This window comes from Marmota monax, unplaced genomic scaffold (genome assembly GCF_021218885.2).
Source record: "Marmota monax isolate L192 unplaced genomic scaffold, Marmota_monax_Labrador192_F-V1.1 WCK01_AAM20220418_F8-fsc00024, whole genome shotgun sequence".
NCBI classification, from domain to species: domain Eukaryota; kingdom Metazoa; phylum Chordata; class Mammalia; order Rodentia; family Sciuridae; genus Marmota; species Marmota monax.
Window position 1 is genome coordinate 1,356,162 of NW_026695224.1, and position 27,334 is coordinate 1,383,495.

General features: G+C 44.3%; 2 protein-coding genes across 2 annotated transcripts in view; both read left to right on the forward strand.

Annotated features, from left to right (window-relative positions):
- Nucleotides 1–1,622: 1,622 nt before the first annotated feature.
- LOC124086560 (eukaryotic initiation factor 4A-I-like) lies at nt 1,623–2,932 on the forward strand. The gene is given in 3 exon segments (XM_046434913.2): nt 1,623–1,882; nt 1,885–2,281; nt 2,283–2,932. Coding segments are annotated over 3 exon segments (1,215 nt in total). The 5' UTR covers nt 1,623–1,632; the 3' UTR covers nt 2,851–2,932.
- A 10,666-nt stretch (nt 2,933–13,598) lies between these two features.
- The window catches only part of Gpt2 (glutamic--pyruvic transaminase 2), a 37,383-nt gene continuing 23,647 nt past the window's right edge, over nt 13,599–27,334 (forward strand). The window contains exons 1-3 of the mRNA XM_046434985.2: nt 13,599–14,176; nt 22,748–22,837; nt 25,307–25,415. Coding sequence (XP_046290941.1) covers nt 13,934–14,176; nt 22,748–22,837; nt 25,307–25,415 — 442 coding nt within the window. The 5' untranslated portion in view covers nt 13,599–13,933. The remainder of the gene's footprint in view (nt 14,177–22,747; nt 22,838–25,306; nt 25,416–27,334) is intronic.

The following is a 27,334-nucleotide window of genomic DNA, read 5'->3' on the forward strand; positions in this document are numbered from 1 at the left end:
GATAAATCCAAATAGCCACATACTGAGATACATTATAATCAAAATATTGAAAGAAAAAGACAAAGAAAATTTCTTGAAAATAAGAGAGAAGCAACTCATTGCACATAAAGTATCTTTACTGAGACTATCAGCAGATTTCTCATCATAGGACAGAAATGCTTAAAGAAAAACCTGGAAGCTGAGAATTCTATATCCAGCAAGACTGTCCTTGAAAAACAAGGGAGAGCCAGGCATGGTGTCACATACTGTAATTCTAGCAGCTCAGGAAGCTGAGACATGAGTTCAAATCCAGCCTCAGCAATAGCAAGGCACTAAGCAACTCAATGAGACACTGTCTCTAAATAAAATACAACAACAACAAAAAAAAAAAAAGAAGAAGAAGAAGAAGAAAGAAAATACGGCTGTGTAGAGTGCTTGCCTAGCATGGTGTGAGGCACTGGGTTCAATCTTCAGCACCATATAAAAATACATAAAATAAATGGGCCAAGGTACTGAACATAAACTTCTTGGAAGAGGATATAAAATCTATCAACAAACATGAAAAACTGTTCAACATCTCTATCAATTAGAGAAATGCAAATCAAAACTACTCTAAGATTTCATCTCACTCCAGTCAGAATGGCAGCTATCAAGAATACAAACAACGTTTTGAACAACCAATTAAAAAAAAAAAAGAAAAGAAAAAGGAATACAAACAACAATAAATGTTGGCGAGGATGTGGGGGAAAAGATCCACTCAGACATTGCTGGTGGGACTGCAAATTGGTGCAGCCAATCTAGAAAGCTGTATGGAGATTCCTTGAAAAACCTGAAATGGAACCACCATTTGACCCAGCTATCCCACTCCTTGGTCTATACCCAAAGGACTTAAAAACAGCATACTACAGGGACACAGCCACATCAATGTTTATAGTAGCACAATTCACAATAGCTAAACTGTGGAACCAACCCAGATACCCTTCAGTACATGAATGGATAGGAAAACTTTAGTATATATACACAATGGAACATTACTCAGCATTAAAAGAGAATAAAATCATGGCATTTGCAGGTGAATGGATGAAGTTGGAGAAGATAATGCTAAGTGAAGTTAGCCAATCCCAAAAAACCAAAGGGTAAATGTTTTCTTTGATATGAGGATGCTGACTCATAATGAAGATGGAGTGGGGAGGAGCATGGGAGGAATGGAGGACGTTTAGATAGGGCAAAGGGGAGGGAGGGGAAGGGAGGGGGCAAGGGGGTAAGAATGACTGTGGAATGAATTAGACATCATTACCCTGAGTACATATATGAAGACACAAATGGTGTGAAAATACTTTGTGTACAACCAGTGACTTGAAAAATTGTGCTCTATATGTGCAATATGCAATGAATTCCATTTTGCCATCATGTATAAAAATCAGAATAAATAAATCATTTAATTTTTAAAAAAGTCCATCAACAACTAAAATAAAATAAAAAATAGGGCCGGGGATATAGCTCAGTGGTAAAGTGCCCCTGGGTTCAATCCCTGGTACCAAAACAATAACAAGGGAGAAATTAAGACAAATGAAAGTGGAGGGAGGAGGAAGGAGAGAGTCAGAGGGTAGAAAATGGGTATTAAAACATAATTGGGGCTAGTTTCTAAGGATCATGTTTGCGAATCAGGATTCCCGATCCAGAGACAATGGCCCCGATGGAATGGAGCCCGAAGGTGTCATCGAGAGTAACTGGAATGAGATTGTTGACAGCTTTGATGACATGAATCTCTCCGAGTCCCTCCTCCGTGGCATCTACACCTATGGTTTTGAGAAGCCCTCTGCCATCCAGCAGCGAGCCATTCTTCCTTGTATCAAGGGTTATGATGTGATTGCTCAGGCCCAATCTGGGACTGGGAAAACAGCGCATTTGCCATATCAATTCTCCAGCAGATTGAATTAGATCTAAAGGCCACCCAAGCCTTGGTACTGGCACCCACTCAAGAATTGGCTCAGCAGATACAAAAGGTGGTCATGGCATTAGGAGATTACATGGGTGCCTCCTGTCATGCATGCATTGGGGGCACCAATGTGCATGCTGAGGTGCAAAAGTTGCAGATGGAAGCTCCCCATATCATTGTGGGTACCCCTGGCCGCATGTTTGATATGCTCAACCGGAGATACCTGTCTCCCAAATACATTAAGATGTTTGTATTGGATGAAACTGATGAAATGTTAAGCCGTGGATTCAAGGACCAGATCTACGACATATTCCAGAAGCTCAACAGCAATACCCAGGTGGTTTTGTTGTCAGCTACAATGCCTTGTGGTGCTTGAGGTGACCAAGAAGTTCATGAGGGACCCCATTCGAATTCTTGTCAAGAAGGAAGAGTTGACCCTGGAGGGTATCCGCCAGTTCTACATCAACGCTGAACGAGAGGAGTGGAAGCTGGACACACTGTGTGACTTGTATGAAACCCTGACCATTACCCAGGCAGTCATCTTCATCAACACCCAAAGGAAGGTTGATTGGCTCACTGAGAAGATGCATGCCCGAGATTTTACTGTCTCTGCCATGCATGGAGACATGGACCAAAAGGAAAGAGATGTGATCATGAGGGAGTTCCGGTCTGGCTCTTGCAGAGTATTGATTACCACTGACTTACTGGCCAGAGGCATTGATGTGCAGCAAGTTTCTTTAGTCATCAACTATGACCTTCCCACCAATAGGGAAAACTACATCCACAGAATTGGTCGAGGTGGGCGTTTTGGCCGTAAGGGTGTGGCTATTAACATGGTGACAGAAGAAGACAAGAGGACTCTCCGAGACATCGAGACCTTCTACAACACCTTCATTGAAGAGATGTACCTTAATGTTGCTGACCTCATCTGAGAGGGGCTGTCCTGCTACCTAGCTGCAGCCAGGGTTCACTCCTGGGGGCTAAGGAGCAGCTGGAAGGGGGAGGGAAGGGAGCCAAGGGATGGACATCTTGTCATTTCTTTTTCTTTTTCTTTGAATAAATGTCACTTTTTGAGGCAAAAGAAGGAACCATGAACATTTTAGACACCCTTTTCTTTGGGGTAGGCTCTTGCCCCAGGTGCCGTCTCCTCCCAGAAAACACTAATCCATGCCCCTAACCTAGTCACCTCCAAATCCCAGAGGCTCTCCCACCCCACTTGAATCCCAAATGATTCAAGGGGTTATAACGTCACAACCTCATTTGTTGGACCAAATCTGCGAGGAGAACCCCTAAGAGAGGTTGCCCAAGGGATTGTCCCCAGGTAGGAGGAGCAGGGGAGAGAAAATGGTAGCCATTTTTACATTGTTTTGTATAGTATTTATTGATTCAGGAAACAAACACAAAATTCTGAATAAAATGACTTGGAAACTGCCAAAAAAAAATAATAATAATTGGGTAGAATACTTCTAATGTTTTGAAGCCCAGTATGGCAACTCTAATGTAGAATAATTCCTCATATATTTCAGAATAACTAGAGGAGAAGAGTCTGAGAGTTTCTAACACATAGAAATGAAAGTATTCGAGGAGATGGAAATGCTAATTATTCTAATTTGATCATTACACATTGTCTATGTACACTGAATTACAATATTGTACCCTAAAATATTACAATATTATATGTACATTTTAAAATACATTTTAAAATAAAAATTAAGAGCATTTCATAAATGAACAACAACAACCAAAAAAAGCAGTGGGAGTTCATTTTCACTAGATTTTCCCTATAAGAAATGACAAAAGGAGTCTTTCAAATAGAAATGAAATAGCACTAGATGGTAGCTTGAAGTCATATAGCAATATAAATTTCTCTAGTATTTACTAGTGAAGGTTAAATACATGAACAAATATGAAAACCAGTGTTACTATAATTTTGGTTTGTAATTACACTTATGGGTCAGTGAACAAACCAATGTTCTAGGAGGGTAGCATACCTACAAGGGGTACAGAAGTTCTTTGAACTTCCTTTTGAATACTTTGCTCTATTCCTCCCTTCCATGTGGCTGTTTCTAAGATGTGTCCTTTATAACATGAGTACAGTGTTTTCCTGAGTTCTGAGTCATTCTAGTGAATTATCAAAATTGGGGGACAAGTCATGGGAATGCCTCAGCTTTTAGTCAGCTATGAAGAAGTACTTAAAGTCTGGGGCTGTCAGTAGTGGCTGGTATCTAAAGTGGAGGGAGTCTGTGGGACTGAGACCATCTGTGAGTCTAAAGTTCAAATCTTAGTTCTGCCATGCTAGCTTTGTGATCTTGATAAGTAGCCCAATCTCCACACATCGGTTTTCCTATATGTATAATGGGATAGTAGTATTAAATATGTTATGCAGTTGTTCTGAGTCATGTATGAGATGAAGTGCTTAGCTCAGTACTCAGCACATTAAAAATGTTCTATAAATCTTAGCTATAGGTTTAATGATATTATTATTTATCAAGAAAATTATGCCAGGCCATAGGTGCTAAATGAAAATAATAGATAAAATTCTAGATAAATATTTGTGCCTATTACTTTAATTGTACAATAGGAAATCTATTTCCTTTCTTAAAACACAGAGATGTTGCTGGATACAGTGGCAAATGCCTTCTAGCAATTTGGGATGTTGAAGCAAGAGGATTGCAAGTTTGAGGCTGGCTTTAGCAGCTTAGTAAGACCTTGTTTCCAAATAAACGAGAGTGCCCTGGGTTTAATCCCCAGTACTAAAACAAACAGAGAGGTGTCTGAAAAATGAATAAGAATTATAATTCAGAAAAAAAAATAAGAACTACAAAGCATAAGGGATTACATGGTATTGCGCAATTATTTTTTTCTTTTAAGTTTGTAGCTCCCAAAACTGTTTTGTAAGCTTCTCTAGATGAAAGGTTCTGTGGCTTTATGAAGAAAATATCTGGAGAAACTCGACAAGTAAACCATTTGGAAATATTGATTTGAGCCATTGCTTAATATTTTATCTGTGTTTTAGGGCACTCAATAGTTGAAGTCACTGACTTTGCTGCTAAGGATTCTCTAGTAATCCCTTGGGCTGCTTTTGAAATATTTCCCAAATGTCCTTCATGGTAGAAGTAAAAGTTCAAGGGTCCTCATATTCCAGTAAGATGAAGAAACAAGAAATCAAGGAATGTAGAACAACAAACACGCCCTGAATAAGAGTTTATTTGATCATGAAGCTAATACAACTGTTCTTTCTCCTTTGTTCTTCTATCCCTTTCTGTTCTCATTCTTTAGTACCACCTGTATTTAGTGGAATTGGCGGCTAAGACCAAAATGTGTCTGCTTCTGTTTGAAATAGTATCATTTTGGTGTAGTGTCTTTATTCAGTTTAGCTCTCCATGAATGACCGAAAGATTGAACATGTCAGTTCTTGCATATAGCTTAGCTTAGTATTACAAGTTTATCCTTAACCCACTTTGCATGTCATGCTGAAAGCTTACATACATTCTGGCTAACAGCTCACCTCAACTAATATTTGCTTATTACAGGGCCAATGATTTGCTTTGAAGCTACCCAGAGCAAGTGAGATCTCAATGAAATCCCCCTTGCACTCCCCTGATTAAGAAAACAAAATGATCTCATGTATAAAGAAAAAATATATAAGAAGCAAGAATGGGAGCTGGCTAATATGTGGCACAGAGAAAAATCCAAAGCAAATACCTCCTAACACCCCAGAAATGGCTTCGTAATCATTTTTGAAACAAAAACATAAATATTCTGAGATTTACATTACTTACCTTTTTAAATTTTCTTGGATGATGCAGAAAATCTTTATTCATTTTTTTTACTGTGGTAAAATATACATCGATTTATCTTTTTAACTATTCACCATTCACCTTCTTTTATTAGAGATTTTCTATTATATTACGTCAAGGATAAATCGTTAAATTCATCCATTCAACATAGTTACTAGGATTCTCTTCTTTTACCGATGCATTATAGTAATACAAAACAGAGGGATTCATTATGCCATATTGATCAATCTCATTCCCTAGGACCTTCCTTTTCCCTCCTCTTTCCTCCCCTTCCTCCCTCTGATCTGCTTGCTCTACTCTACTGATCTCTTTTCTATTCTTCTATTCTTCTTCTTCTTCTTCTTACTATTTTAATTAGTGCATTATACGAATATATATATGTATAGATACAGATAGGTAGATGATTCATTGTGGTGTATTCATACCTGGACATAGCATAATTTAGAAGATTTCATTCCCTAGTACTTACCCATGCCCTCCTGTCCTCCCTCCCTTTATCCCCTTTGTGGATTCTTTTTTTTAAAAATTTTATTATTATTATTATTATTGAGTTGTAGATAGACACAATGTCTTTATTTTATTTTTATGTGGTGCTGAGGATCGAACCCAGGGACTTACACATGCTAAGTGAGTGCTCTACCACTGAGCCACAACCCCATCCCCTCTTTGTCGATTCTATTGGTCTCTCTCTTATTTTTGTGACATTCCTTTTTTATTCCTTCTCTTTCTCTCTCTCTCTCTCTCTCTCTCTCTCTCTCTCTCTCTCTCTCTCTCTCTCTGTGCGTGTGGGCGCGTGCACGTCTCTTCTACTTGATCCTGACTTTCTGAGTCTGGCTTATTTCACTTAGCATGATGCTCTCCAGTTCTATTCATTTACCAGCAACATTTTAACTATTTTTAAGTGTACAGCTCTGTGACCTTAAGCATATTCATGGGTTGTGCAACCATTACCACCATTCATCTCAAGAACTTATTCATTGTCCCAAGCTGAAACTATGAACCCGTTAAACAAATGTCCTCATTCTCCTCCACTCAGCCCTCAGTAATCTCTACGCTTGTTTTGCCTTTATAAATAATTTTCTTATTCTGGATATTTTACAAGTGGAACCATATAATTTTTGTTCTTTTGTGTCTGGCTTCTCACTTAAAATAATGTCTTTAAGTTTCATCTAGTTGTAGCATGTATCAGAATTTCTGTCTTTTTTTAAGGCTGATTTTTTTTCCACATATTTTTAATTGGTGTATTACAGTTGTACATAATGATGAGATTTGTTGTTACATATTTGTACATGCATAAATATAACAATATAATTGGCGCACTTTCCCCTTCCCTCACCACCTTCCATCCTTAAGGCCACTTAATATTCCATTGTATATGTATACGTTTTTGTTTCTCCATTCATCTCTTTTGGCTATTGTGAATAATGTTGCTATGAACATAGATATGCAAATACCTGTTCATGACTGGGCTTTCAATTCTTTTATTTATATATATTCAGAAATGAAATTTCTAGATCATATGATCATCTTATGTTTATTTTTATACATTTGTTTTTATTAATCATTATCTTAAAATTGATTATTTCTTAAAACTGAAAATACATTAAGCAAAAAGAAAAATTACTCATCAACAATCCTACCACTTAAAGAAAAGTGCCATTAACAATGGAGTGTTTCTCCTTTCTAATCCTTCAATAAGGAAATTTTAAACTATCATCTCTAATCCTCTCAGCAATCCTCAGACACAGGTCTCGCTGTCAACCTTATTGGCAAGTGAAAAAACAGGCTCAGTGAGTAGAGGGTGCAACTGTGACTGAGGGAGTCAGTTGGTTTGAAAGCACAGGCTGTAATGTTTTCAAACTTCTCAGAAGAGCCCATAACTCAGAAATCAGGCATAAATACAGGAAATTCTGTTGAGGAGGAGGAGGGTGCTAAGGCCAAAAAGGGAGATAGCACTGGCTCAGTATCGTATATAGGATTAGTGACAAATTTTGAACCAGAATTCAGACCTCCCTGATGTGGTCTTTTTCCAGCATGGAATGACTAGCCAGATCCTAGCCAGGTCCTGCAACTATTGTTTTCAAACTTTAGAGCACATCAAAATCTTGATTAAAGGAAAATTCCTGGAATATCAGAACCAGCACATCTGCAATGTTCTAGAATTTGCATTTTTAAGTAAACACTCAGGTGATCCTTTAGACAACACTAGACTCACTCCTCTAGTCTGTAAACCAAGGCATTTGATTATTGAGAGCACTATATCCTACTGAACTCCTCAAATGTCCTTGGGAACAGGGGACTCAGAATTTCCTTTCAAAGAATCCAGCACTCAAAGATACCAAACATATCTAGCCCCAGCATGATTTGACATTCTGAGATGCTATTAATTCCACCTTGCAGCCACACAGTACCTGTCCTTTCTTCCTGAAAAACCCTCTCTGTAATACACTGTGGTTACTTATTTTTTTGTTTGTTCTTTATAGTTATACATGACAGTAAGAATGTATTTTGACATATCATACATACATGAAGCATAACTTCCAATTTTTGTGGTTGTACATGATGTAGAGTTACACCAGTCATATTCATATATGAACAAAGGAAAGTTATGTCTGATTCATTCTACTGTCTTTCCTATTCCCAATATCCCTCCCTTTCCTTCATTCCCCTTTGTCTAATTCAATGAATTTCTATTCTTCCCTTTCTACCTGCTCTTATTGTGTGTTAACATCCACATATCAGAGAGAACATTTGGGTTTTGTTTTGGGGGGATTGGCTTATTTCACTTAGCATGATAGTCTCCAGTTCCATCCATTTACCAGCACATTCCCTAATTTCATTCTTCTTTATGGTTGAATATTATTCCATTTTGTATATGTATTACATTTTCTTTATCCATTAATCTATTGAAGGGCACGATAGCTTAGCTATTGTGAATTGAGCTGCTATATGGCCATGTTGCTATAGTATGCCGATTTTAAGTCCTCTGAGTATTTGACAAGAAGTGGGATATCTGTGTCAAATAGTGGTTCCATTCAAAGTTTTGTGAGGAATCTCCATACTGATTTCCAAAGTGGTTGCACCAATTTGCGGTTCCTCTGTGGTTACTTATGAATGGCACTCACTGCCTCCAAGGACAGTCTAGTCTGCACCTTGCCCCACCCATCTCCTGCTGGACTGCAAATATCTCAAGAGCATGGGCCTTGTACAATCTAGTTCCTCATTCATTCAACAAAAATTTTCTGAGAATGTATGTGCCAGGTAATACACCAAGTGCTGGGGATGTAGAAGAGCCTATATTCACTTCCCATCTCTTTCTTCTGTGGCCAATGTCAGACCTTGATGCCACAGTTTATGTTCCTGAACCCTCCATTACTCCCTCCATTTCATCCTGATGCAACAGAATTTAAAACATGAATCTTATCATGCCATTCCTCTTTAAGCCTTCCACAGGCTTCCAATCACTGTTTGCCCCACAATCAGCTTGGCCTTCTTAGAGTTCCTTAGACCTCTAACTCTTTAGTGGTCCCTGTCCTAGGAAGCTAACCATCTCACCACTGACAATGAGATGGGTTATGAAGTATAAGATGAATGTTAGGGGTCAACTCCTGCAAGAAAAAGTAGGAGGAAGCAGGGTGAGCAAAGAAAGAAAACCGGTGACTCAGGCATGGCAAAGCCTCAGCCAAGCTGCTTGGGAAAGCCCAGAAGCAATGGAAATGATTGGATCCTTCTACCCTGCCTTGCTCATGGACCTGGTGTTTGCCTCTCCAGTTAGGACATGACTGCAACCTTAGGCAAGCCACATTTCCATGTTTACCACCACTGATACTGCTCTCCCTTATTATCCTTAGGAAAGTTCACAGGTCACTTAATCTGAAAAGAGATTTGAGACCTCTGAACTCTCATAAAATGCCATCCTTCTTCTCCCCAGCAGTTACCACAGTTTGTATTATCATATTTGTGTGTGTGTGTGTGTGTGTGTGTGTATGAGAGAGAGAGAGAGAGAGAGAGAGAGAGAGAGAGAGAGATGATCTGCTTTTGCTAAAAAATTTGGTTTCATGCAGGCAGGGACAGTCTGTTTGACTTATGGATGTCCCAAAACTTAGCCCAGTACCTGGCACATAAATGCTTAATAAAAACTTGTTGAATTAAGGAATGAAGACAGTATCATGTTTTGCAAACACATAACTATTCCAATTGCATGGACAGTGTTTGCTGTATATTGAAGCTCTCATCCAGCTAACGGGGAGGGCATTTCCTGATCATTAAATCAGGTTTTATCTCTAATAATTATTTAGGAGGCTACTCCTACTCCACCCCCACCTGATTTACAGAGCAAAATAAAAGCAAAGTTTATGCTGGGCGCAGTGGTGCACACCTGTAATCCCAGTGGCTTGGGAGGCTGAGACAGCAGGATCAAAGCCAGCCTCAGCAACTTAGCAAGATGCTAAGCAAGTCAGTGAGACCCTGTCTCTAAGTAAAATAAAAAGTAGGGCTGGGGATGTGGCTCAGTGGTTGAGTGCCCCTGAGTTCAATTCCCAGAACTCCCTCCCCCACAAAAAAAGCAAAATGTATGGTATTACCACTATCATCACAATATCAAAATTACTATCCAGAAACTGTGTGTGTGTACTGGGAATTGAACACAGATTCTCAAATCTTGTTAGTCAAGCACTCTACCACTGAGCTACATCCCCATACATTCCCAACTTTTTATTTATTCATTTTAATTTTGAGATAAGATTTTGCTAAATTGCCCTGGCTGACTGGGAACTTGTGATCCACCTGCCTCAGTCTCTCATGTAGCTGGGATTACAGGTGTGGACAACTATGCCTGACTCCAGTCAATTTTAAAAGCTCAGTGGCAATGGGCAATTCAAATTTCAAAACTCAAGAGAGCTATGTAAGACTGGGCCTTGTGTGTAGGAGCTGTAGCATTGGGTTAGGAAGCACAATTCTTACTCTACATTTAACTGTGCCTCTTCAATAAGTTGTGTAACCTCTCTGAGCCTCTGTAAAGTGGAAATAACACTGCCTGCCTTTTCGGGCAAGAAATTGTTTTGCAAATTGTAAAGTATGGTTCAGGAGAGAACAAGGGAGCTTTCTTATGCAATCTCGGAAAGGCATGTGTCACAGGACATGTTAGGGACAATAACTACTTGTTTTTTACAATGATGACGTGGGGAACCCACGTAAGTAGGCCATGAGCTGTGTGTTATTTTTCCCAGTTGTGCAAATGGATTTGTGTTCACCTCTCTAAGCCCTCCTCCCAGTTCTCCTGTTCATACTGATTAGGGGCAGAGAGAACAGGAACACTGCACTGAATCACAGGTGGACAGCAAGAGACTGCATTTGCATCATATAGGGATCACAGTTAAGCATGCTTTGGAGGTGGAGGAGTGTGTTTCTGTGACTCTTCTACTGGGCACAGTGGGTGATGACGTTGAAGGGAGCAGAGTCCTCAGAAGGAGCTAAGTTCACCGTGGAAACAATTTTTACCTGGAGGCTAAATACCTGGCCATGAGACAAAGCCTGGGAAGGAGACAGTGTAAACACAAGTGTTGGGGGTGGAACTAGGTAGATTAGAAGCCCAAACAACTTTTCAGGGCCCTGGGTAGATTAAACCAGTTTGCTAACATAGGGATGCTGAGAGTATCTTTGGTTTCTGTTGTTCTCCCCAACCAACTTCCCCTTTATTGGTAATCAATCTATTTAATCAAAGTACATGGCATTCTGTTGACAAGGATGAATAAGAATGACTCACAGCATTATGGGCCAAGCTTTGATTTTCACAAAGTTACCCCCTTGAACTTTCTGTACAGGTGCATGAGGTTGATGTTGCTATACTCATTTTATACAGGTGGAGACTTGACTTAAAAAGACTAAGTAACATGCTCAAAGTCATATCAAGAGTTAAGTGGCTGTGTACAGCTATATTCAAACTCAGATTTCCTGCTACTCTGTCCCCTACATTGTTGGGTTATTAAGTGCCCCCTGCCTTCAACTTTTACAAACCTAATGTGAATGTGTGCTTGTTGGGGTGTTGGAGTTCTGAGCTGTTTTTCTGACTGAAAACACCTAGATTTACAGAATTTCCAAGATAGAGTTACTGAAATCTCCATCCTTGCAGGACATGGTGGTGAACACTACTTTGTAATTCTAGTGGAGGCTGAGGCAGGAGGATCACAAGTTCAAAGGCAGACTCAGCAAAAGCAAGGCACTAAGCAACTCAGTGAGACCCTCTCTGAATAAAATACAAAATGGCAGTTGGAGTACCCAAGTTCAATCTCCAGTGAGCTCGGTCCTTGTCCCTGATGCCAATTCATGCCAATTCAATAATGAGGACATGGTTTTGAGAAAAGAAAAAAGGTTTATTGCTTTGTTAGCAAAGGAGAAGCTTGGGGACTCCAGTCCCAGAGGTGGTGATTCTGCCCATAAAGGGAAAAAGAGAGTTTTAAAAGAAGCTAGTCAAAGACTACAGCCCAAGCGTGTCCTAATGGGGTGCTGAAATTCACTTGTTAATTTAGGAGATAGTCACTTTTTAGATCTTCTGGGCCATCTCCTTCCTTTGGTGGCTGTGTACTCAAAGACAGATAATTTGGCCTAGGATGGGAAAAGGTAATCTTGTTCCCTGGCTCCCAGGTTAGGCAGTGGGCAAGGAGGACAGGGAGAAGAGGAGAAGAAAAAAAAAAACATGTTCATTTTAAAATAAGCCTCAGAGGCAGAGCAACAAGGGCTATATTCAAAGCATGAGGTGGACCACTGTTACAACAGAAGTGACCAAAGAAGCCATTTATTCTAATTTGTTTTACAGATGTGGATCTGAGGCCAGGAAAAGGAAGTGACTGCTCCCCATCCTCTCTGCAGATTTTGGTGTCTCAATTATAACCAACGTATTTCATTTCCACTCTTTGCATATCCTATACTACCACCTAGTCTTGTCTTACACTTGCTTTAGGTGAGCCAGGGAGCCTTTCGCGTGAGAGATACCTTTTTCCAAAAATAATAGCCACCCTGTGCTGAGCATTCATTCTTCAACAACTGAGTGCCTACTATGAGCCAGAAACAATTAGAGATGCTGTCAGTACGATGGACAAGAAAAACACCTCTCCTGTCCTTCTGGAACTTTCATGGTTAATTTGGGGTAAGGATGGGGCTAAAGACCATAAACCAGTGAAAAGTATCTAGATAATTTTAGATGCTAGCAAGAAACCAAATTGGGAGTAATGGAGGTGGGGGAGGGCTTCAGACAGAGTGGTCAGGAAAAGCCTTGCCACCTGGTCTAAGAGTTCTGTAATCCTCACAACCCTTAGGTGTTTTGCTGACAAGGGAACTGACACTGAGAAGGGGTCGGGGAGGTATGATCAAGTTCCTGGCGCCTAACCCCCACTTCCTACCAGCCGCTGTTCAGAGGCCAGTGGCACCGTAAGGCCTTGGATGATGAAACTCGGGGTGAAGACTGCACCATCTCGCAGCCGGTGACCTGGCAGGTGTTGGAAGATGAGGGTGGAGGGTGCCGGGATACATCTCCAGAGGGAAGCTGCGAATAGCTCTAAATTCTCAAAAGCGGCAAAAAAGAAAAAGAGTCTGGGGTCAGTACCCGCCCTGCCCCTGATGGGTCCCCTCTGGGTTCTTTATCCCCTCTGCCGAGACAAAGAGCCCGCCCAGCCCGGGGTAGAGCCAGACCGTCACTCCCGCCTACTGCCCGGCCCCCGTCCGGGCCGGCGCGAAGCACCAAGGGACTTGTAGTTCTTCTAGCTCTTCACAGCTGCTTCAAAATGGTCAAAAGAACTATAAGACCCAGGAGCCAACGCGCAGGCCCAAGGCGGAGTCGTCGGTGGTGGGTGTGCGAGCGCAGGAGGCCGGGCTGTGCGGGCGCCAGGCGTGGGGATGCGGTTGCGGGAGCCGGGGCCCGGGAGCACTCCAGGCGCGCGCGTTAGCCCGGCGCGGTGAGGGGCGGCGAGGCGGCGACAGGAACGTTACATGCACGCATTGGGCACAGCCTGTGCCAAACCCTGTTGTGCAGCGATTTGGCACTGCAGGCGTGGTGGAGGGTCCCAGTCACTGGGCGATGGGTCCTTAGCCCCGGTGCTAGGCTGGCACTGCTCGCAGAAAGAGCCCTGAGCTAGGCTTGTGAGGGGGACGGTGTCCGCCTTGGGCCGTGAGCGACGTGTTTGTTCGTTTTTGTTCCAAGGATTCCTTCAGTAAGCGAGCTATGCAGCGGGCGGCAGCGCTGGTCCGACGGGGCTGCAGCCCCCGGACCCCGGGCCCTTGGGGCCGTAGTCAGAGCAGCGCGGCCGCTGAGGCCTCCGCGGTGCTCAAGGTGCGGCCAGAGCGCAGCCCGCGCGAACGCATCCTCACACTGGAGTCCATGAACCCGCAGGTGAAGGCGGTGGAGTACGCGGTGCGGGGACCCATCGTGCTCAAGGCTGGCGAGATCGAGCTGGAGCTGCAGCGGGTGAGCTCGGGCTCCAGGGCTTGGGGGAACCCTGGCAGATTAGGGGGCGTTGATGGAGGCATGGGCTGCAGCAGCCCTGCTGAGGTTTTCCCGCCGCACTTCCTCCCACCCGCATGTCCAACTCCTTCGATTTGCCAAGCTTAGCTACAACAAGAGAATGCCCTCCTTCCATCCCCTCACCCACTAATGCCTGGTACCTGGCACAAAATAAGGCCTTCAAATACGGTTCACTTGTTGAATTGTGTTCAATTATTGAGCGGCCCATATTGCCAGGCACTGCGTGTTCCATATGTGTCCCGCCCGTGTGGAATCAAGATCCAACAAGCGAATAAAGAAATGGGAGTTTCAGATAGTGAATAAGTGCTTCGAAGAAAGTAAAATGGGGTTACTGGATGGGTGATAAATGAGAGGGAGACTGGAAGGAGAGTTTGTTCTTGGGAGATTTTTTTCTCTCTTTGAGGCCTGTTGGACCTTTGCCAATCATAATTCCCTAACAAGAGTGGAGGTGTGGAGGAGTGTCAGCAGAATTCCTTCTTGTTGGTCAGAACCTTGACTTCTCTGAGAACAGTCACCAACTGTGGGGAGTCTTGAGAGTTGGACCTTAATAAGGTGGCCCTGGGATTTTCTTCATCCTGATGGCTGAGTGGGATCTTGGCTTGAATTCATAGCTGCTGTGTTCATTGACCACACAGCCAGGAGTGATTTCACCTCCCCACAGCCAGGGTAGCTGGGGTAGATGTGTGAGATGCCCTTGTAGTCCTAACCTGGGTGGAAATCAGTAGGCAGAGTCAAGAGGGGTTATCTAAAAAAGGAAACATTCCTCAGGTTCCTATGAAATAGTCATCCAGCTGCTTGCTCAAGATAGCTCTGACCCAGAATGTACTTGGAATAGAGTTCTTTGATTTCGCTTTCATAGATGCCACATCTCTGTGTCTCCAGGGCAAAATGGTCAGATAGTTTCCTTGAATACATGAGAGGAGGTCTGGCAGGAGGGGGTGGGCAATGACTCTTGCTCCTATTCCCATGGGGACTTTGGAAGTTTGATGAACTCATGGCCTGCTGAGCCCTCACTGGGACACCCAATTCTGCTGACTCAAAACAGTGAGCTGGACAAGTCAGAGTCCAGTGTCTCCTGCCCACTCCTTGCAGGGCTAAGTTTAAAGTAGTTTGGTCTGGAGAAGGCCAGCTCCATTTCTGTGCCTCCCTAGTCCAGTGTAGATACCTGGCCAGCTGCATCTGGCCTTCCTTGAGGCAACAGTCACCTTGCTAAAACAAAGCTAGAGTTAAAGTGTTCCTGATTTATCACATTACAGCTGATCTCTTTGGTTCCAGAGCTGGGAGGGGTTCCAGGAATTATACCTTTTGCTAAACAGCAACTTCTGTGTTGGCTCCCATTGAATATGAGGCTGACAAGGACAGAGGAGGGCACTGTCTTTGCTCTCAGGGAGCTGACTACCATATTGTTCCCTCAGTCTACCCTCCCCCTATTCATTAAAGATTGGTGGGGTTTTTTTCAGCCAACAGAGAAAATGTGAGAGCATTCCAAGTGGGAGCAGTGCTTTGAGAGAAGGCAGAAGGTTGGGAAGTTGGGCCTTTGGGGAAGGGGGCTGGTGCTCTTAGTTGAGCTCTGTCTGGCAGAGGGAAAAGGTAGACTGGAGTCTGTGTGCTTAGATTCTCTGGTGCCTTTTGGTGGGTCATAGGGAGCCAGGAAAGGCTTGTAGCAGGGATGTAGCTCAATGATTATAGGTGGGCAAATTTCTTGGTTATTGGTCCAGAGGTCTTCTCTGATTTCTGAGACAGGTACTCCTACCTCTGAGTTAGTTAAGAGTGTCTTTATTTTCATCTACATACTCTGGTACTTTCATTCAAGCTTGTTCCTTTTTGTTCTCTTCTTGCTTCACTAAGTTTCAGTTGCTTAGGTGTTGAAGGTATAGCCCCAGCCTAGTCATTATATCCTCACTTAAACCTTTTGTTGCCCAATAAAGTGATACATGCCTATAATCCCAGTGATTTGGGAGGCTGAAGCAGGAGGATGGCAAGTCTGAGACTAGCCTCAGCAACTTAGAGAGATCCTATCTCAAACAATAAAAAGGACTGGGAATGTAGCTTAGTAGTAAAGTGCCCCTGGGTTTAATCCCTGGGACTGAAAGAAAGGAAGGAAGGAAGAAAGAAAGAAAGAAACTTTTGTTCTTGGGAAATAGCCCCTCTTCACTGTGCCAGTTTAAACATTGCCCCTTCTGAGAGAGCCATGTTTCTGTCAGTCATTTGTTGAATTTATTTTTTGGCTTCCCTTGACTTCGCACAGTTTTTGTTTTTCTACTTCTGTTTTGAACTATAATGGTCAAAGTTGGACTAGTATTATGTGGGGTTTTATTTGGTAAGAGATGGGATGGGCCAGGACTTATAGGACTTGGGGTGAATCCTATATCCTCTTTGGACCTCAGTTTCCCTAGTTTATAAAAGGAGAGAAGTAACCTGGCCAGCTTAGGGTTTCCTGCCCTGTTTTGTACTTCTGAACATGTTCTGGGAGATCTGTGATGACCCCTGCTTGGTAGCAGGGCTTTTATGCTATGGAATAATTTCACCAGGTGCTCTGCAAACAGTACAGGCTATTTGGCTAGACACGTGGCTTTGGTGTTTGACTTTGGGGTGGCTGGCAGGACTTTTTGCTTCTCTGACAGGAGAGCTTGAAGGAAGAGGGGAGGTGGCTGAGGGTGTGAAAGGGGCCATTCTCCTTTAGCCCAGGCTGTTTACTCTACTCTCAGGGAGGCCCTGTTTTTTTTTCCTGCCAGCAACTCAGGGCAGCAAACCCGTCTTAACTTTTCAGATCCTGGTCTTCAGTGGGATCAGCACTTAAAAATAAGCTGCAATTAGTAGGAGTTTTGAAAAGATGTTACAGTTCCTCAACCTACTCTTTTTTCCTTTGCTTTATCGGGCGGGGGTTGTGGGTTGGCACAAGTGGAGACAGAGGAATGGTGTTACTTTTTCTAACAGTAAAAGTACACACAAACTGGGCACAGTAGTGTGCTTCTATATATAGTTTAGCTACTTGGGAGGCTGAGGCAGGAGAATCACTTGGGCCCTGGTGTTTGAGGCCAGCCTGGGCAATATAGTGAGACTCATCTCAAAAAACAAAAAAGCTGAGTGTGGTGGCTACATCTGTAATCCCAATGACTCAGGAGGCTGAGGCAGCAGAATCACAAGTTTGAGGCCAACTTGGGCAGTTTTGCAAGACCCTGTCTCAAAATGAAAAATAATGATGTAGTTCAGTTGTAGAGCGCCCCTGGGTTCAATCCCCAGTACTGCAAAAAAAAAAAAAAAAAAAAAAAAAAGAAGAAAGAAAGAGAGAGAGTACACATAGTTAGGGCAAAACATTCAGAAATAGAGAAAACTGATTGCTATTGTTAACATCAGTCTGTGTTGCATCTAAACACAGATAAAAGCAGGGAGTTGTAGCATATGGCTGTAGTTAGCTAAGAACTAAGATTGGTAACCCCGGATGTGCTAAGCACGGGTGGTGAAATCTTGCTAGTCATTGTCCTACTTTAAAATAAGGAAAATTAATAATAAAGGACTTGTAGGCTTCCAACAAGATGAACCCTCCAGTTGTCACCCTGCCCAGGTTACCAAGGACCTATATCTCAGGCTCTGCCTTTAGGTGCTGTAGGCCTTAGGCAAGTCATTTAGAGCATATTGGCCTCAGTTTACTCTTCTACAAAATGAGGCCAATTGATTTCATCCAAAAACTAGTTTGTAGAGTTAGTGATAATGCCATTTAGAACTACTAAGAGTCTCTGTTCTCGACCTAGAGTGGCCTAAGCCTATAGTCCCAAGCTACTGGGGAGGCTGAGATGGAGACTCCATATCCAAAAGAAAAAGAAAAAGGACTGTTCTCAAACCAATGAGAGTTTCTTGGGAATAGAAAGTACGGAGGCTCAAATAAGTATGGTAGTGCATACCTATAATCTCAGCAATTTAGGAGACAGAGGCAGGAGGATCTCAGGTTTGAGGCCAGCCTGTACAATTCAGCAAGACCTTGTCTCAACATAAAAAATAAAAAGGACTGGGGATGTAGCTCAGTGGTTAGTGCTAAAGCCCCTGGATTCAATCCTCAGTACCCTTCCCCCGACACACAAAAAAAGTGCTCATTGTCCCGCTTAGCTCTCCTACCTCCTAAATCCCTCTGGATCTGGGAACATACTCTGTAGGGCTTACTTTTTCTAGACTTGCTGTCATGAATGATCCTGTTTGAAATAAGGTTTCATCCCTGCTTCTGCCTTATAAATCTTGGTTGTCCCACAGACCCACATAGTTCAGGGACCTACATCCAGCTTTCCCTGCTTTAGTTGTTAGGAAACTTGGCCCTAGGAGCTCTCACCTAATCTCTCAGTCACAGGCATGAACAGCTGCTCTTCCATCTTCACTTGTTTTTTCATGTAGGGGTTAAACTTTGTGCTGAGCTATGGCTTTCTCTGTGAAATGCACCTGAGGGTTATAATTGGAGATTGTCTCTGGAGCTCTCTGCAGGACTGCCCCAGTCCCATGTGCTTGTTGTTCATTTGGGGTCAGGAGGCATGGGGTCTTTTAATACAGATTTCTGGGGCCTGGCACGGCCTCTCTCCTACCTACTGTATTCCTTCCTTTTACCCACTTCTTATTCTTCACTTCCTGTCACTCCAGCCTGGGTGATTCATAAGTATTTGTTTGCCCCTTCTCCCTTGCTGTGTTAGGAATGTTTGTTGAACAAAAGGGAGGTTCTTTGGAGAGTAACTGTCCATATTTTCATTATACATTCATTTGTTGATAGATACTTAGGTTGGTATCATATTTTGACTACTGAGAATAATGCTGCAGTCAAAATAAAAGTGCACATCTCTTCAAGATACTGAATTCATTTCTTTTCGCTAGGTACCCCAAAGTGGAATTGCAATGTCATGTGGTAGTTCTATTTTTTTTTACTTATTGAGGACCCTCCATATAGTTTTCTGTGATGGAAAACCAGTTTATATTTCCTACCACCAGTGTATGAGGCTCATCTTTTCTCCACACCCTTGCCATTACTTATCTTTTCTCTTTTTAATAATAGCCATTGTAACAGGCATGAGTTTATCAACAGGCATGAGTTGATCTCTCATTGTGGTTTTGATTTGCATTTATTTATTTATTTATTTTAAAGAGAGAGTGGAGAGAGAGAAAGAGAATTTTTTTTTTAATATTTATTTTTTTTTAGCTTTTTCGGCGGACACAAAATCTTTGTTTGTATGTGGTGCTGAGGATCGAACCCGGGCCGCACGCATGCCAGACGAGCGCGCTACCGCTTGAGCCACATCCTCAGCCCTTGATTTGCATTTAATTAGTTATGTTGAATACCTTTTTTATATGCTTGTTAGCAATTTTTATGTCTTTGGAAAAATATTCTGATCATTTGTCCATTTTTAAATCAGCTTTATTTATTTATTTGCTGTTGAGTTGGAGTTTCTTATGTATTTTAGATATTAACGCCTTCTCAGATATGGTTTGCAAATAATAGTGTTCTGTAGGTTGCCTTTTCATTTTGTTGATTATTTGCTTTGCTGGGCTTTGTGCCTCATAGAATCAGTAGTACTTTCAGTGGTACTAGGCTGATTGGCTGCAAAGGACAATGATAAATCTTGTTTTCTTCTCCCCACTGGAATATGCCATTCCCTCAGAGCATGGGGGACCTAATTCCTGATCCTTACCTGAGCCAAAGTGGTGAGGAAGGAGCCCTACCTAGGTAGGACCTTCTCTCAGTGCCACATAGAGAGGCAGTTCTGGGTGGGATGCAGGGTGGATTAGACAAGTAGATTAGACAGGAAGGCTCTAGAATTCTTCAGGCAGAAATGAGAGTTCTACATGCTTTAGTCCCTCTGACCTGGCCCCGGGCACTAGGCTGCAGTGATGTCACCATTGGGTGTATTTACCAGGCCTATGTGAGTCACTGTAGACAGGAGTCTGCTCATTGCTCCCTGATACTTCCCAAATCATATAGGCCTTGTGTGCCCAGACGCAGGAGTTGGCCCAGAACAGTCCTGTCTATGGTTGTTCTTGACTGGGTAGGCTGGTCCCCTTGTCCATTCAAGGAAGCCAGTTTCCTGTCTCCCAGCTCATCCATCATGGTAAAGCATCCAGGGTCTGTGGACACTAAGACCCAAGAAAAGAGATGCTCAGTGTTCCCAGGCTTCATGTCGCCAGGCCCTGAATTGGCTGAGCAGTGCCAGTGGGAGGGCACAGGAAAGGAACATCTAGGGCTCTGTTCCAGGCGTTATTCTCTCCCTGTATTGGGCTGGCCTGGGGCCCAGGTCTTGCAGCTGTGTGTTGGTTCCTGGCCCTCACAACTATGACGGATTTATTCTTTAACTAAGAATGGGCTGTGCCCACACCATAGAAATCACCTGTGTTCAGCCTGGGGGCTGTGGTGATTCAGTCAGACTGACTGAGGCCCCAGTGCCAGGGGGTGGGTTGGTTCTGCTCTTTTGCACAGAGTGACTTGAGTAGCTACTTGGCTCCTGGGGCCACATGTCCAGAGCCTGAGACTCTCCACCAGACTGCTTTCACTGCAGTCTCCCGCTGGTGCAGTGGGTGGTGCTGCCACCCGCCTTGGCTCCCCAGACACATTGGCTGCTTCTTAGTGTCCTAGGAATCTTTCTCCATTTTGGCCAGCCTTTAAGAACTTGGTGGGAGGGGCACAAGAGACTTAGAAGTTCCCCTTTCCCCCATATACCTAGCTTTTAGAGATGTGGCCTTATTTATGAAGCTCCAAGACCATATCTGAGGTGCCTTCCTTAGCCTGCCATGCCCTCTTGTTTTGAGGTGGCAAGTTAAGCCAGGAAAACTTGTTTGGCAGCTGCTTTGATCTTAAACCCAGTGTTTTTTACTTAAGGTGTATATTACTGATTTTGTTTTTATTTATTTATTTTGGTACTGGAAATTAACCACAGATGCTTTACCACTGAGCTTACCCCAGCCTTTTTTCTTTTGAGACAGGGTCTTGCTAAGTTTCCAAGGCCAGCCTGGAACTTGGAATCCTCCTGCCTTAGTCTCCTGAGTAGCTGGGATTACAGGCTACCGTGCCTGGCTATATTACTGATTCTAAAAAAGCAGTTTTCTGAAGTTGCTTATATTTAAGCATTGTGTGAAATGGAGAAAAAAAGTGTAAAATCATGGAATTGTATCTTTAAAGTTTGTATTTGGGGTACCTTATGGACAATTAGAAATGGGAAAGGGGCCAGACCTTCCCACCAAGATTACTCTTTGATACTGCTACCTTCTTGCTTGGTCCTTCTTCCTCTTCCCTGACCCTCATGATCTTGTTCCTGAGCCAGCTTTATAAGATGATAATATGTATACTCTGCCAAGTGCTTTCCTACTGTTTATCTCAGATTATCCTTTCAGCTGCCCTGGGAGGTCCTTGAGCCTGTAGTTGATTCCATTTCTCCCAGTAGCTAATTCCAGATTTAGCAAGGAGCTGTATAGAATTCCCACGTTTCCACAGTCTACGTCAGACCACTTTTTCACCTTTGCAGCAACTGAGGTATTTTTCAGTCCCCTCCCCAGTGACATCCAAGTGTCTCTGAGTTCTTCTCTTTGTGATCTCTTTTCTGTGCTAAGCACATTGCTCAGGCGGTGGCTGGCCTCAATTTTGCTCTTCAATCAATCTTTCATTCCTACTGCTTTTTTTAAAAAATGAAAATTAGCCCATATTCTACATTCTGCCAAGCCAGCATTGCAAGAGAATAACCCTAAGAGTTCCTTGCTGATGAGTGTCTTTTGGGGGTGACGGTGTCCTTAGTGTCCCTGATTAGTAAGCTGTTAAAAAGGAGTTGCACTTGGGCACAGGTGCAGGTCCTTTCTCTCTCTCTGACATTTGGCATGTCCTGCTGTTAACTCCTACCTCCCTACTACCACATTTTCCCCAGAGCCACCTTTTAGACATTCCTGTGAGGTGAATCAGGCTGTGGACCTGCAGCATCTCAGGATGCCCCAGCCACCCGGGAAAGGTCTTCCTGCCTTTCCAGAAAGTGGGAAGCAGTGGAGCATAGTGGTTAAAAATGATCTTGTAATCATACTTACTTGGGAGGCTAAGATAGAAGAATCACAAATTTGAGGACAGCTTATGCAACTTGGTGAGACCGTGTCTCAAAATAAAAAATATTAAAAAGGGCTAGGGATGAAACTTAGTGGTAGAATGCTTGAATACCATGCATGACACCCTGGGTTCAATCCCCAGTAATATACACACTCAAACAATGATCTTGGGTTCAAGTCCTCATACTTATATTTAATATGTCAATTATGTAACATTGGGCAAGTTCCTTAGCCTTTTGGAGCCTCAATTTCCTTATCCGTAAAATGCGATTAATGTTAGTTCTTCCTTATATGGTTGTTGTGTAGATTAAATGAAACCAGGAGTGTCAAGGACTTGGTACCATGCCTGACACTTGGTAAGACTGAAAATAGGACTGCGTATTAATATCCTGTGGGAACACTGGTTGTCCTCAGGAATCCAGCCTCTGAGAATCTTTAACCACCTGTTGCCTTCTCTCTACTCAGGGTATCAAAAAACCATTCACTGAGGTCATCAGAGCCAACATTGGGGATGCCCAGGCTATGGGCCAGCAGCCAATCACCTTTCTCCGACAGGTGAGCCAGCCCGTGGGAGCAGAGGCTACTGGGAGATTGGGGACCTGGAGGCTGGGAGGGGCTGGCATGGGCTTGTAGGAACAGCCGTTGTCTCCTTGTCCATCAGCCTTCTCGGGACACAGTAAGGCACAGAATCTTTCAGGTGCCATTGAAGTGGCAGCCCCTTCCATTCCCTGATGCCCCTGTTCTCTCCCTTAGTTCCTCCCCTTCCAAGGTTGTCAAAAATTCCTAAACCTATTTTGGGGTTACTCTGGTATAAGAAACTTCCAGGAAGACTCATCCATAGTGCATGTTCCTGGATGCTGAGGTAGGAGCCTGGTTGGTGAGAGCATCTGTGGGTTAGGCAGCAGCTGGGCAGAGAGGTGGTGTGTGAGGATGAAGATGTGACCTCCAGAGTAAGACATCTCCCGTTTGAGTGTTGACTCTGCTACTTACCAGCTTTTCTACAGTAAAGTGAAAATCACTTTTCTGTCTGGTAAGTGCCTTCTCCAAATTCAGCCTTGCCACTGGCCACAGCAGGGCCAGCCTTTTCTGCGTGGTGCTGGCTGCCTCCAGCCATCACCTTATCTCCTCTGATCTTCATAAGTGCCCCTGGGAGGATGGCAGACTCTGCCCATTGTGTAAAGGAAGAAAAGCTGGATTCCAAGAAGATGGGAAGTCACCTGGCTGGTGTCAGAGCAGTGCCCGGGAGGACTGCTGGAGGCCTCGATGAGGTGATGAGTATAAATGACTCTCTCTAGCCCAGCAGGAGAATGCAGGCCATGACAGCCATTTTTACCTGCTGCTCCCTGGCTGCCTTTGATGTGAGCCAGAGGAGGCGGGTCTGAATGTTTCAGTTTGAGACTTTACCACAACCATGTCACAAACCAAAATTGTGGGATTGGTGGACTAGAAAGGGAGAAATCAGGGTGGGAGAATGCCACAGGGCAGTCTGAATAGCGGTGGGACACCCAACTGTGGAAAGCTTTCTGTGGGGCAAGGAGAGCCTGTTTTGAACCAAAATATAGTTTTTGCATGTGGTTAGGTTTCACAATCTGGGCAGGCAAGGAAGTTGAGCATCAGGCACCCCAGTTCCCTTTTACCTACCTGTATCTCTGACTATAGGGTGGCACAGAGGAGGAGCAACCCCAACTACTCTTCAGGGCAGAAAGCTGTCGGGAGGAGGGGGTTTCCCAGCCTGCAGCCCCTGAGGGAGTAGACAGAGTGTAATGGGGAAGAGAACAAGGCTGGCACTTGTTCTCTTCCCTATTACATTATAGGACCATGTCATATGGTCACCGCTGCTGACCCTCAGATATCAGAGTCCCAGCTGCCTGTGGATATCAGAGTCCCCAGGCCGGGCCCAGGATGGGGAAATGGATCATACCAAACAGGAAAGGGAGGAGTCAAAACAGTTGCTCTGCCAGAGAAATGCAGGCAGAAAGAGGGCAAAGGCCCCTCCCTGGTTGTCCTGAAAGTATGGACTTTGGAGGGAAGGACCAAAAGTAGCCTCTCCGCAGAGGTTCCCCACATAGCACCTATAGCTCAGGTCATAAACAGGTTCCAAAGCAGGACTTAGCCTTTACTGGCTTGGTAGTTGCGTCCCCAAATCCAGCCCTGCCACTGGCCACAGCAGGTCCAGCCTCTCCTACAGGGCACTGGCTACCTCCAGCCTTTATGTGTATCTTCTGATCTTCAGAAGTGCTCCTGGGAGAAGGGCAGGCCAGGTCATTGCCCATTGTGTAGAGGAAGAAAAGCCCAGCTCTAAGAAGCCAGGCAGTCACCTGGCTGGTGTCAGATCCCTGCCTTAGTGGACCTGGCTCACCTCCTAAGCTGCCAGCTTAGACTTGCCCAGTGAGCTGGGGTTTACTGTACTTTTGCACACATGTCCTTGCTTAATCCTCTTAATTTTTGAGTTTAGAGTGATTTTCTGTTACAGAGATGAGAAAACTATCCTGTTTTCAGATGTTGAAAGGGGGTGAAGGGAGGAGGGCCCAGGGAAGAGGGCCAGGGTGTGGAAAGGAGCTTGGCTAAAGGTACTAAGGGGGTCTTGCACCCCTGCTCCTGTCAGCTGGGCTTCACTTGCCTGCCCAATCCTGGCCCCCTGCTCAGGAGACCCCTGGTTCTTGTGACCTTGTATGTGCCCACTGCATGTGACCTTGTATGCCCACTGTCCCAGTTATGGACAAGTTGAGGCTAGGGGCCTTGAAGCAGGCCTCACTCTTTTCCTCAGCTCTTCTTCTGGCTGTTCCTTCTTGGACTCCCAAACTCAAATCATGCTGCCTCCTGGCTCTCAGCATGTCTCTTCAGCTGCAAAATCCAGTGTTCTCCTCCCTACCCACCCCCAAACCCATAGACTGAGCCCTCATAGGAAACCTTGTCCCCTGGAGTTGTCATCTTCCCAGCATCCCCTGCCCAGCTCCTTTGTGCCTTTCCTGGGGATCTGGGGTGGGAGTGCTGGGAGCTTAGTCTGCATCCTTATTCTCCTAGGTGATGGCGTTGTGTACCTACCCAAACCTGTTGAACAGCCCCAGCTTCCCAGAAGATGCTAAGAAGCGAGCCCGGCGAATCCTACAGGCTTGTGGCGGGAATAGCCTGGGTAAGGCCTCAACTCATTAGGTCCCCAAGGGTGTGAAATGAATGAGGGGTTATGCATGTGAGTGTGTGAATGTGTGGGGTGGCTGACCTGTAGTGTGCATGCAGAAAAAAAAGATGTTCTCCCCATCTGTGCTCTTAGCCTCTTGTTGACTAAGTTGACAGTATAAATATTGTCTTGGTGGATGGGGGTAGTCTGGGTGCAAGTGCCTGTATTTTGCTGGATTTGGGTTTTACACCTAGGAGCCAGTTTTAACAGCTGGGCCTTTTTTTCAGCAAGAGCAGAAGGTTTGACGCATTGATCAGCAGGCTAAGTTGAAATGCAGTGCCCAGCTTTGCTCAGCATTCCTCCTTCTCTGTGGCCCCCAGCCAGAGATGTCCCTCCCTGTATCTTATGGAAGGTGGCTGCCAGTTGCTAGGAAAGGGAAGCGCCCTGAGATCCCTCTGGCCCCCTTTTTTTGTGGCTTCCTTCAGTCTGACAGTACCCATTACCCCTCCCATTTCACTGTGTTGCTGTCACCCTGGTCTTTACTTTGTTAAGAGCCCAGGCCCAACTGTCTGCCTCCTCAGAGAACACCAGGCACCAGGGGGCTCCATGGAAGGAGGTCCTGGAATTTGGCCCTTGTAGATGTGAAAATGATATTCTCTCCTGCTGAGATGGATTTCCAGCCCCTAGGCCTCTGACTCTTTGTTCTCTCATTTTCTTGCTTCTATTTATTTTTGCCCTGTTCCTTCCCTCAGCGCCTGCATGGGGAATTCAGCTTCTCTTGCCTGAGGAAACCAGTTGTTTTTGAAGCTTTCTTAGGAAGTGTGCCCTAATGTCCTGAGGCCTGGAGCTAAGAGGAGGGATTTTTGTGGTTTGCTCAGCCACAGATCATCCCCACTGGGATCAGCCTCTTTGTCTCTCCCCCTACCTTTTTCCATTTTATCCCTAAAATTGAAGGCCTTGTTCTTACCTTCCTAACTGCAGTCATCCCACTAGCTCTGTCTGAATCTGGGCAAGGTTCTTGTGGTGTCCCTCGCAGGAAAGAGCTAGCACCCCTTGCTTCCCTGCCTGCCAGCCTAGACAGGATGTGAGCCAGTGCCTTATGTTCCAGAGCCTAAACCACAGGCTGGCAGAAAGAGTCCGTAGTGCAGAGGCTCATCCACTGGTTCCTCTTGTTCCTGCACATTCTGCCCAGCCTAGAGGACAAAGGCGTTTGTCAAAGACCCCTATGGCCATTGGGTGTCATGGTGCACACCTATAATCCCAACTACTTGGGAGACTAAGGCAGGATGATTACAAGCTTGGCAGCGGGGCAACTTAGGATACCCTATCTCAAAATAAAAAAAACAAAAAGGGCTGGGGATATAACTCAGTGGTAGAGCACCCCTATACCCCCCCGCCAAAAAAAAATTAAAAATAAATAAAGAAAAGAAAAACCACGGAAGCCCCAGAAGAGAGGTGAGGCAAGGCAGGGTTTGCCTGATGTGCATGATGTGAATGTTAGGGGAAGGGTGGGGAGGTCCTTGTTCCAATAGATTTTTGCAACTCTGTATCAGCCAGAGCTGGGGGCCGGGGGAGTGGGGAGTGGGTTGGGTGACTGTCTCTGTGGAAGCCCCATCTTGGGGTGTTACAAGAGACCAGTTGACCTTTGATGTTTTTGTGACCTGTACTGAGTTCTGTCTCGGGAGCTTGGGAGCACAAAGGAGATGTGCCTGAGCCTCTCTCCTCATCCTTGAGCTAGGAAGGGCTTTGTCCCCACCTAGGCTTATGATGAAAGTTGATATGTATGATGAAATCCCTTCTTAGGGGCACTACCAGGCCCTGCCTATCACAGGGCGGCTGGCACTGTGGTCCTTCCCGTGACAGGGCTGTGAAGGTATCACTCTGTCAGCTAAGCCTTGTGTATCCTGAGCGGTTTCCTGCCCATGGACATAAAA